This window comes from Sciurus carolinensis, chromosome 8, assembly GCF_902686445.1.
Source record: "Sciurus carolinensis chromosome 8, mSciCar1.2, whole genome shotgun sequence".
Taxonomy (NCBI): Eukaryota; Metazoa; Chordata; class Mammalia; order Rodentia; family Sciuridae; genus Sciurus; species Sciurus carolinensis.
The window spans coordinates 67873968-67886614 of record NC_062220.1 but is presented as its reverse complement, the minus strand read 5'-3'; the positions used below and the strand labels follow the sequence as shown (position 1 = coordinate 67886614).

Genomic DNA, 12647 nt, shown 5'->3' with positions numbered 1-12647 from the left:
GATACAAAGTCAGAATACAAAAACAAAAAAGTATCATTTCTACACACTAACAAGGAGCTATCCAAAAAATCAAGAAAACAATTACGTTTTCAGTAGCTATCAAAAAAGTACTAAGGAGTGAATTTACCCAAAAAGTTGAAACATCTGTATACTGAAAACTGTAGAACATTGATGAAAGAAATCGAAGAAGACACAATAAATGAAAATATATTCTGTGTTATTGACTTTGAAGAATTACTGTTGTTAAAATATCAGTACTGAAAGCAATCTACAGATTCAGTGTAATCCCTATTGGAATCCCAATGTCATTTTTCACAGAAATGAAAATATTCTAGAATTAATATGGAATGACAACCCTAAATAGTCATGGCAGTCTTTATCAAAAAGAATAAAACTAGAGTCCTCATACTTCCTAATGTCAAACTGTATTTTAAAGCTGTGTTGTTTTTACTCTCATAAAAATAGACACAATAGAGGGCCCAGAAATGAATCCACATACTTGGGGGCAAATAATTTTTAACCAAAGTGCCAAGAATGCACAATGAAAAATAAACAATATCTTTAAGAAAGAGTATTAGGAACACTGGTTATCCACATGTAGAAGAATAAAATTAGATCCTCATTTTATACCATATACAACTCAAAAATAGATTTAAGATATAAATGTAAGGCCTGAAACTTAAAAGTACTAGAGGAAAATGGGAAAAGTCATACAGTATTGGTCTGGGCAATGATTTTTTTTTTTTTTTTTAATTGGACCCTAAGAGCTCAGGCAACAAAAGCAAAACTAGGAAATTATATCAAACTAAAAGCCTCTGCATGGCAAAAGAAGTAATTCACAGAGTGAAAAGAAAGCCTGTGAATTTGAAAAAAATATTTACAAGCACATCTGATAAGGGATTGGCATTCAAAAATCATTAAGGACCCTCAAGAACTAAGTCACAAAATACAAAACAAAACAAACAAAAAAACCTAAATAACCCAATTTGAAAACAAAACAAAACAAAAAACCTAAACAGATAATTTCTCAAAAGAAACTATCCAGATGATACAAATGTTTTATATCATGAATCATTATAAAAATGCAAATTAAAACCACAAGATATCACTTCACACCTGTCAGAATGGTGATTATTAAAAAAATGAAAGATCATAAATGTTGATAAGGACGTAGAAAAAAGAGAACCCTGGAATACTGTTGATTGGCATGTAAATTAATGCAGCCATTATAGACAACTGTATGAAGTTTCCTCAAACTAAAAATATAATTAACATATAAATACCATATAAGTTTAATATAAGTACCATAATTGCTGAAAACAGTGTGTCAAAGAGATCTGCACCTCCATGTTCATTCACTAAACATGAACATATTTGTAGAAAGCAAGTTTCAACCTAAGTGTCCATCAACAGATGAATGGATTAAGAAAATATGGTATATGTACACAGTGGAATGCTATTAAGACTTAAGGAATTTCTGTCCATTGCTACAACATGGATGAACCTGAAGGACATTATACTAAGTGAAATAAGCCATGTACAGAAAACAAATACCACCTGTTCTCACCCGTATGTGAAACCTGAAAACAATAGGATTCAGAAGCAGACAGTAGAATGTGGTTACTAGTGTTTAGGGGAGATGTTGGTCAAATGGTACAAACTTGCAGTTAATGGGAGGAAAAATATTTAAGGTGATGGACGTCAGTCTTACAACGCTGTGTAGCATATATCACTGCCATGTATGATGTAATTATATATTATTGCAATTTGTTGAAAAACTAAATTAAAAAAAAATTTGAAAGTAACTTGTTTTTCAACCTTACCCTTTGGACTTTGGACTGATAAACCTGAATAAAGACAGGCCATGCAGTAGTCTGATTCTGGCAGGGCCAAACTCCATGAGGACTGCAAAAGGCTCCCCTCCACTCAAGCAGTGCTCTACCCTGTGACTATACCGTAAGCACAAATGTTCCACCAGGAATTTCTCCCCACCTTGCTATTTGTTGGACAGTCATTTTACACCTGGATAAAATCCCTTCCTGCTGGGACAGAAGCTTAGTATGTCTATTTCTGTGTGCTTCTGAAAGTGGAAGTCCTCTGCTTAGCATCCTGTTTATAATAACCAATACTGTATTTGAAGATCAAGTTCAAATTTTCCTCATTCTCTTGTTCTAGAAACTTTAATCATAACTGTTTTTCATCTCTGGTTCATCACCAGTTTCTTTATGTCATTCTCAGAATATGGAAACACTTAACTTGTTTTTTGAAAATCATTGTGTAGCCAGTGATCTCATCTATTAGCCAGTATCAGGTGATTTCTAATTTGGGTATAATTCTTTTCCCCTATATTTCATATTCTTTTAATATATTCTTTAAAGGGCAATTGTAAACATTTATAAGTTATAAATAGTATATCATGGAGCATCAGCTGGCATCGTCTGTTGATCCAAATTAAAGCCTTTCTAAGCCTCATCATCTGGAGGAAGAAATTGCATACCATGTGTATTGTTACATAACCAGTCCCGCAGTCAGAATTCTGCTGTTGGACTGATCTGATTAAACAGCACAAGAGCAGAGATACGGTTGCCAAGAATTCGTTTGGAGAGGGCAGCATTTTCTGCCATTGCAACGTGTAAAATGCTATTTCTGGATCCATTATTGATATTCACTTACCAGGCAAAACGTGGGCATGGTTGGAGAATTGTGAGACTGGGAGGGACCTTGAGAGGCCAGAGAGTAAGAATGGCCCCGTATTATTCATCTAAGACAGATGGCTGTCATTTTCATTCTTAATAATCTGTTAGGTAAATGGATTCCAAAATTCCTTCAGTAATCCTTCTAGCCTCTAAACACAGTCTTTAGAATATAATTTAAACATTGTTCTATGCTCTTTTATACTTAGTTTTAAAAAAATGCCTTTTTACTATTAAGGGGGAAAATGGTGCAGACTTAAAATAGCAGCCAGAAGCAGGGAAATCAAGGCATGAAATTTAGTGCATTAGTGCTGAAAATGACTGTGTTTTATTCTTTTACAGGTCATTATCCAGCTCAGGAAAGCCTGATGTTCCTTGTTCTTTATACATGAAGGAGCTACAAGGTTTCATTACTAGAGTTATGAGTGATTACTTTAAACACTTTGATTGCTTGGATTTTGTCTTTGACAACACTGAAGCTATTGCTCAAAGAGCGATTGAACTCTTTATCCGCAATGCCAGTCTCATAAGACCTCTTGGTGAAGGTGGGAAAATGCGACTTGCTACTGATTTTGCACAGGTAAATTGATGCATAACTACAAAGGGAGAAGATGTTTTAGTCTCAATGTTATCTATTCAGTAAAGACCTATTAATCATTGTTTTTAAAAAGTTACAGCATAAAGAAAAAATAAATCCACTTTATACTAATTGATTAAATGAAAACGTTTAAAGATATTTTTATACCAGATAATTTTATATTTTGTTCTTTGTATTTAATGAAATAATTATCCCTCATCTTTGATCTTTCAAGATTAAGGTAAAGTAGCTCATTCCGTAATAAAGCAGCATTTCCCATTTTTCATGTAAAATGGAACTTTCTCACTATTTTGCCATCCTACCAGGTCAATACTGATAAAAGTAATTGACTCAAAAATTATGTGGGCAGTGAAATATCCTTTCAAATAGTGTAAAGGGGCTGCCTGTTGTCATGAGAAAAGAAAGAATTCCAGCACATCTGAAGTCCTCTAATGGCTAGCTCTGCACTCCAGGACTGTGTTTCTAATTCGTTAAGATGTACAGTGAACCAGGTAGATATAGAGTCAGATTGTTTGGTCTCCCTCTCTTAGGCTTTTAAAGTAGAGTACATTCCTTGGCTGTGGCTAGCCTTGAAATCATTCCAAGCTATCTGCTGTTTGTGAGATAAAATGAAATTAAAATAGCAGAAACATAATCAGCTCTTATGGAAAGAGTTATTTAAGTAGATTTTTAAAACCTTTCAGTACTATCAGAGGCAAAGGAGAAATACCCCAAATATACTTTCATTAAAAGATTCAGAAACAGAGATTCTTCTTTATAGAGCATGTTGAGGGTAAAATCATTTAAAAAATCTTTTAAAGCTGTTAGCTTTCCTAATCTAAATAGTTATTCAAATGGAGACTTCATAGTGATTTGCCAGATCCTCCCTGCTTGTAAAGATAAAGCTTAATGTCAATATTTATTCCTGCCTGTATCTGGGAGTGTGTCTTGGTTCATTACTCTTGCATGGAAGAATCTAGGCTGACCGCTTAGGTCAGGGTGATGGCTGTCAGATGATCCCTAAGACCAGATAGACGTAAAAGATGGAAGGGGTAACACAAACCTATTTCAGGTTTCAAGAGCCAGGCTCTTTACCTAATAATTGATCCAGCTATTAGTCATTTTCATCCCCAAATGATAGTCCTGTGTCTACTAGACCGCAAAAAAGCTGCCTTTGGGATATGTGCCTTTAGTAACCACACATGAAAACAAATTAATCAAATGCTCCCATTAACTTGGCTTTTTTTTTAACTTGTTTATTTTTGTCAGTTTCATTCTTGGACATCTGTACATTTTGCTTTGTTTTACAGGTAAACTCAGTTTAAACAGAATTATATATAAACTTTTCTACTACTGGGTTATAGGCTGCTTATTGAAATGAAAACACAATGATGTCCTAGGCCCTGCCCTGCTTTTATTTGTTAAAACATAAGCTGTACTCAGGTCTCCTTTTCCCTTTTCCTCTTTAATTTTGTTTTACTTTTCCTGTCCTCTTCCCTCCCCTGGGCTCCCTCCCCCACCAGCTTATTTACATTCTGCTCCAGCTGGTTCTTGAGTCACTTTCCTGGAGGCAGCACTTCAAGTCCAATTAGAGTGGCAGCAGAGCAGGAGATGGCCAAAATGAGAGAGCTGTCAGAGAGAGGCTTGTTGTTTGGGGGTTTTATTTTAATGATATGTTCCCTTATGAGTCTTGAAAGATTGTGTCCTTGAACCCTATCACTGCAGCTAGCACCTGTTTGAAGTGCAGGGCTCTCAGTGGCAGGAGTGAGCTGCTGCCAGCCCAGACTGTATTATTCAGAATTTTATTTGCATTCATTTTTTCTTAAAACATGTTACTTAGTAAACCAATTTTTCCCTTCCCTGATAATAAATGAAATTTATCAGTGATTATTACTAATTTATGTTCAAAGGTTCTATTCTCTGTTTCTTAAATATAGTAAAGGCATCTACATATACAGCTTTTGCTTAGTGTTAAGAGCCTGTTTTCCAACCCCTCAGTGGCCTTCGGTTGCTGCAGTGTGTAGTATTGAGAGGCAGATGCCTTAACTCACTGCTGTACAGTGTGTCCCAATTTCAAAATGTCCCAACACCTTTCTTGGGCATGACTCCAGTCCTGTGGGTCATGGGCACAGGAAAGACAGGTGGAAGTACCATTATATATAATCATATTCATGACTAGTAGCTTTGGCAAATGTCCAACAAGGGGGATGATTTTATGATCCCCATTCCCACTTTTTTAAAAATTAAATTTTGAATTTAGGGTTTTCATTTCATTGGGTTTTGTTTCTTGCAACAACACAAACAACACAATAATTGTGTTGTTGTACCTCATCTTTCAGAATCGTGCATGATTGAAAGTGTTTTGTCAAAACACTTAAATAGCATTACCCTGGCATTTATATTCATGACAGGCATCAACTGCCTACTAGAACCCCTTGTAACACCCTCAGTAAGTTCTATCAATTTGTATTCAAAATTGAACAAAACCACTGAGGTCACTGGAATCAAGAATACACAAATACTCTCTGTGTTTGAAAAGTGTTCTTGTGATAAAAGTGCCTGCTCTTCTGGCATAAATAACAGAAAGAACTTAAGAAGAGCCGGTAAAGTGGTTTGGGAATGCAGGTATTTGGCATGATGTCCAACAGCAAAGACAAATAAATAATGATATATTTGAGGACTTTTTAAAGAATCCTAACTTCTCACTGACGCAGTGCAGAAAAAGAGAAAGTAGTTGCAGGGTGCCATCTGGAGGGCTCATGGTGAGGGAAGTACCCAGCATCTAGCCCCCTTAGGAATCCAGGTCACGGGCATGAGGTGGCTTCCTACAGGTAATTAATTCCCTGCTGTGACCACATGGTCTTGGTGTCTACACTAATCACACAGCAGTTCTGAAAGCATTAAGCTTGTCCAAGGCCCCGGGGCTCTGCTGATTCTGAATCTTTGCAGACTTGCCCACAGTGCCCTCTGAAGCACACACTCCCCCTCCACCCTCAGTTTCTTTTCTTCCCTGAGGGGAAGGACAGACATTGAAGTTTGCATTAAATTATTTAGTGGTACTCCTAGCAGTTTCTATTTATAGTCTTCTGGTGCCCTTGAAGTATACATTTTTATCTCTCTCACTTTGCCCAAAAATATGAATTGAGAAAATAAAACAAGGTACTCTAAATTTGAATTTCTGTTCTAATTTCTATTGTCTTTTCTTCTCCTGAATAATGTCAGGGCAGGAGTGTCCTAGGAGTATCCAGAGATGCCCTGTGGTTCACCAAATGTCTGTGGTGGAAAAGGAGCAGCTAGTAATTAGTTCACCTACCTGCGGCTCATTCCTCCCAAATAGGAGGGCTAGAGAGCAGCAGTCCTACGTGCCATTTTTGTTTCCACAGCTAATTGCAGAGTCACCTCCTCCAAAAGAAACACTCTTGCCCTTTTGAACATGGCCTTTATTGTTTAATGGAATTCTGGCAGAAGAAACTGATTTTTAATACCCTGGAGGTCTTTTATGAATGCAAAATGTATTTTTAAAATGTAACATTTTGAAATTTTCCTATGGCATAGAGATCTTCTGCATCATCATAGATTTCACAGCCATATGAGGTCATATTCTCTTTATAGTAACTTTTTCTTGGTCATTTAATTGTTTTAACATTTAGTCCTGCTCAAGGTCTAGGCCAAAGATTGACTGGTTTGGACTTTGAAGACAGTAACCCACTAGGGTAATTGGGAAAAAAATTGACCAAGCATCTCATGAAAAATAAATCACATAAACTGTGCTTAAAAAAAAAAAAAGCCTTTACACACAACACACACACACAAACACACAGATTATGAATGGAATTAACAAATCAAAGATACACATTGATTTTTTTTTTTTTTTTTACACATGGATTCTGAAGGAAACCAGGAAGTTCAAGAACACTGGCTCACATTTCTTCTGTTTTGTGTTGTTGGCAAGAATCAGGAATCCCAGTTTTTTCTTCCTTAGATTTTTCTTTTTGTTTACTTATTTTTCTGCATTAGAGTTTGCCAACCATGTAAGATTCCCTCTATGACATACAATGTATACTCCATGACTTCTATACAGTAAGAAAGAAATTAACCTGATCACTGTTCATCCTCAAACTACCTTCCAATTCTTCTTGACATTCAGTTCATATTTTGATATACCACTTATGATTTTGCCTAAAATAATGATTGTATGCATATGTATATTTATATCTGTATATATGTACATTTATTCAATAAAATCATAAGATAAGGAGGTATGTATATATATGTTATGTATATACATACACATACCTTTCTTTTGATTTTATTAAATAATCATTATATTGTTTGAGTAATTAAACATCACCTTCACTAAATTTGAGAGTTTGTGAAGGCAAACAAACTCATTAAATTCATCTTTTTTTCCCCGTGTGTAACTCAGTACCTGGTAGTTAATAGGGAGGCAAACATGCTCCTCAAAGGAATGATTGATTAGGTTTCTGTACCAATAGCAAGGAAATTTTGAACAGTTTTTCTTAAGAATGGCTAGCAGGGGGCTGGGGATATAGCTCAGTTGGTAGAGTGTTTGCTTCACAAGCACAAGGTCCTGGGTTCAAATCCCCAGCACCACAAAAAAAAAAAAAAAAAAAAAAAAGAATGGCTAGCAGGACAGAGAGCTCACTTCCTTTCATGTGTTTCTTAAATAAAGATGCTTTTATACCAGGGAGCAGCTTATTCTCCACCATTTTCTAAACTTTTTTACCAAGGTACAAATTTATAGCAAGAGGGAAGAAACAATGTATCACATGTGTGCCACATAACTCAAAAACTTTGCATGTGCACTTGGTAGATACAGAACAGGTAGCCCGGGTAATGACAAGTAGGATTTAATGGAAGAAAATAAAGAGAAGTAAAACTAATATTTGCTAAATTTTTATGTCAGGGAACAGATAGACGAATTTACTAATAATTTGAGAGGGGAAAAAATACTGATAATTGCTGACATTTAAACTGTACTCAGATGTCATGCATATAGATCTTTATGGAATTGTCTGTCTAATTTGCATAATTCTATCAAGTAAGTGGTATTATTTCATTTTGCAGAGGAGAGACCTGAGACTGAGAGAAATTAAGCAACTTGTTCATGGTCACGCTACTAATAACTATAGTTTTGGAATTCTGACACAGATGTGCTATAGAAAGTTCTAGAGTAAACTTGTAATGACTTGGGCCACACTGACTCATAAAAATTCTCTTCATGTTTATTGACTATAAAAAAAAGACTTGACATACCTACTTAAAATATAGGCACACAGTCTTGAAAACTTTCTTTCCTAGCATTTCAATGGAGAAAATGACAAATTTTCTTCCCTTATTTAACAACCACATGAGAGAATTGTCTCATCTTGAGCCCCTATAGTAAATAAATGTAAAATTTATCTAGGGTCTTACCTTTTTAATAATTTTAATTGGATTTTAAAACTTGCTTCACAGTCCCAGTAACATTAAGTTTACTGCAAGCTACAACTTTGTGTGATTCAGGTGTGTCCCAAATTCACCTTAGGATTCTGCATAAAAAACTATGGAGTATCTTTTAATATTCCAGATGGAGTTGGCCGTGGGTCCGTTTTGCAGAAGAGTATCTGATTTAGGAAAGTCCTATCGAATGCTGAGGTCATTCAGGTGAGACCCAATTCTTTGTTACTATAGTCATGTCCTATTAGCAAATAAATCCTTTCCTCTTATTTAGGTTGAACTATGTAAATTTTTTATCATTCAATCATTTTTGACCTATAACAATATCAATTTGATGTGAATCATCTTGGAAGTTTTGTTCAAATCAGAACCCCATGTATAATTATATGAAGTGACTAATAAGTTACTGGGTGGGCGTGTTTTTTTCTTTTTGAGGTACAATTCACAAAATTGAGTTGGTAAATTTTAGTATGCTCTTCTGAGTGTTGTTTTAATTGTTTTGTTTTTGTTTCCGGTTGTTGAAAAATGTACTTAGTAATAAAGTCAGGTAGTCCATAATAATATAGGCATCTCTTTCTGAAATTTTTATTTGTTCATATATTATTTTTAACCCAATCTACTTTTTAAAAAAATTTTTTAGATGTTGATTGACCTTTATTTTATTAATTTATTTATATGTGGTGCTGAGAATTGAACCCAGTGCCTCACACATGCTAGGCAAGTGCTCTACCACTGAACCACAACTCTAGCCCCCCAATCTACTTTTAAAAAGATTATAGATTATATTTCATGATATGGATATAAAAAAACTATTAAATGAAGTATTAAGAGAACTGAACTTAGTGATAAACTATAGGGAATGGCTATAAGTGTACTAGATAATTTAGGTTAATGCAGTTGAGCACCAATCTTAGGATTAAACTTCCTAGAAACAAGTTTGAAAAGAAAAACAAGTTAATTCATAGTTATAATCTAAGAATATACCAGTTCACAGGAAAAAAATTTTTTTCAGTGCTGATCTCTTAGGCTTTTATCAGTTCAGATTTTATGGAACATTGAATAACTTAATGACTGGGATCTTCAATAGCAGATTTTAGAAGATAAGGAGATGTTGTTTCTATGACTATTTACTTAATAAACAAGAACTTCCCAGTGTTTTTGACATCATGGAATGTATAGAAAATATTTACACTCAAAATGTGACCAACCCTGAGGGTTGAGAGGATCAACATAATATATAATTAGAGTTTTGTGCAAAACATGTCACATGGGAAGCTTTGATATAAACTACCCATTATATCCTATACCACAATGATAGCTGAGTATATTTTTATAAAGGTAATAGAGTATAGGCATATAGTTCTCTAAAACTGAACTCAGTACTGGAGACTAATCAAAGAGTAGTGTGTCCTTAAATGATCTCTTTGTTCTCTTATGTCATTGAAATATTACAGTAGAAAATTCAAGTGTAATGTAATACTAGAATTCAAGATTGTTGATTGAGAGGGGAGCCTGATGCTTCACTTTGCCTGTTGGTAATTGACAGAGATACTTTTTTTTTTTTTTAATGTCAACACAAGCATGAATTTTACTTTTTTCTGAATGAAGGAATCACTGCCCATCTGTACAGAGGTAGATTACAGGAAAACTTTAAGTCAGATAGCAGGTATTTTCATAAACCTTGTTTTGATCAGCTCGGATCTTTATAAAAAGTATTTAAATTATTTTGTTGAAGCCACAGAATTCTGTACTACAAATATGGGTGAGTTGAAATATCATAAGGTCCTCAGGTTACTAATCATCAGTCATCTGTACCATAAAAGTAACCTTAATAAAACTCCTGTGAAGTCATTTACTTTGTTAAGATGGTAACACAGCAGTCCTAGCTGGGTAATAAAATGTTGCCCTGGCTGAGTCAGTTAATATACTAGAAGTGTGTTTAATGTATTAGCTAAGTAGTTATTGAAAAAAGTATGAGAAGAGCTGTTGATTTGGCATTTGCTGTATTATTTTTGATAATCCCATGTTTAGTTGTTTATTTCATGTGTGGGTATTAACATAGTGTTGTTTCCTGTTTGCTGAATTCTGTTTTAAGTCATTTAAGATGGAATTTTTCTGTCTCAATTCTTACATGAGAGGAAGGATTCCTAAAGGAACAGTTAAGGTTTGGGTGACATCTTCTAGTACCTATTTATGGAATCAAAAATTAGTCATTAATCAATCTATAAATTTAAAAGTTCTCCATTTTTTATACCTAGTTTTTCCTGAACTAATGGTCAATCTAGTTGGGTTTCAAACTTTTGACCTTATTCATGGTAAGAAACTTTTAAAATTGTAATCTGGCATATACTCACATGCAAGCCTGCAAACACACTCAGACCTATTATACATACATGTGCGTACACACACACATGTTTCATGAACCAGTAATTACCTTACTTACAATATTCTCTTACGTTTCTAATTCATTTGATTATTTTAACTCACATGACCCACTAATGCTTTACATCTAACAGTCACTCAACTTTTTCACAGGGCCCTTTAATTCTTGAACTGTAATTGTTCCAGTGACAGAGAGCAGATTTTTTTTCTTTCTTTCTGTAGACTGTGAAGATGTAAGGTCCTTTCTCCTGGGATTCTGGTACCCCTGAGTTTCCCCTGCAGATAGCCCTTTGGATCCTAAGGACTCAGGAACACAAATATAATTGTATCCTGTCTGTGGACTATCTTCCATAACTTGAATTAATTGAAAAATTTCAACAAAGATTCATCTGTACCAAAATATTCCTGCAGATCTATTGAATCTACAGAAATCTACTGAATTTATTCTAACTCTTTCTCAGTTATTTGATGGGACTAGGATAACTATTATATCAACTGGATCAAGAAACAGCAAATGAATTCATAGTCTATTAGGGTGTTCAAATAGCTCTGGTCTATAAACAATGAATTGAGTCCTATTGCTTAAGAAGAGGAGAGCTATGAACATAGCCCCAACCTGTGCCCTGTCATTGGGCAAGCTATGGCTCTGCCAGATTTTCTGAGTTGCCTTTAGAAGAGAATTGCCTTGAGAAAGCTAACCCATGTGGTGGGGTCTACCAGATCCCTTCCAGAGATGAGGAAATCAGTACAGAACACCGTTGTTCTAATAACCTAATTATAGGCCCTCTATTCTGCATACCCACAAAAACTTATTAGAGATCTATCTCTTTTCCAAAATTAGTTCTAAGGAGTGCAGTGGAAGGACCCTCTTATTAATTAGTGCTTTTCTTCCATCAATGCTATGGACTAAGAGGGATAGGCATCATCCACTGACCATAAGCATATAATACCCTGGCTGTCATTCATGGATCCCTGTCAAAGGCTCTGATGACCAAAAACAACTGCATGGAAGACAGTAGGGTATTGGCTAAATAAAATATATGCCATTCATAAGATCAGATATATGCAGCAATTAATAATTATGTTGTCATTTAATATCCACTAGTATGAAAATATTCCCTAATGTATCACTAAATGAAAAACAGAGTACTAAGTGGGATATGTGATATGATCCCTACTGTATTTTAAATAATATTACGTATTGTATGGAGAAGAAAAGCCAAAAAGAATAAAATGTCAAAATATTATCTTTGGATAGTAAGATTGTCATTAGTTACTTTTCTTCTGTGTTTTTCTTTATTTTTCAAATTTCCTGCCCAATTGTGTTATTTTTGTAGTCAGAAAAGTCAATACATTTTTATTTTGAAATTCTTCTTCCGTTTTTCTACCATTTAGAAGTAACAAAGGAATTTAAGAATAATATAAAATATACTAAATCAAGCCAAACAGCAAAACCTAGCATGTTGTGGTAACACAGAAGCCTTTCTCTCTGAATTAGATGCAGTGGCTGCAAGGGAGGACAAGGGGCTTCTGCA

General features: G+C 34.8%; 1 protein-coding gene across 1 annotated transcript in view; it reads left to right on the top strand.

Moving 5' to 3' along the window:
- The window catches only part of Cog5 (component of oligomeric golgi complex 5), a 332336-nt gene that overhangs the window by 305966 nt on the left and 13723 nt on the right, over positions 1-12647 (top strand). The window contains exons 18-19 of the mRNA XM_047560136.1: positions 3036-3273; positions 8861-8937. Of these exons, the coding sequence (XP_047416092.1) occupies positions 3036-3273; positions 8861-8937 (315 nt within the window). The remainder of the gene's footprint in view (positions 1-3035; positions 3274-8860; positions 8938-12647) is intronic.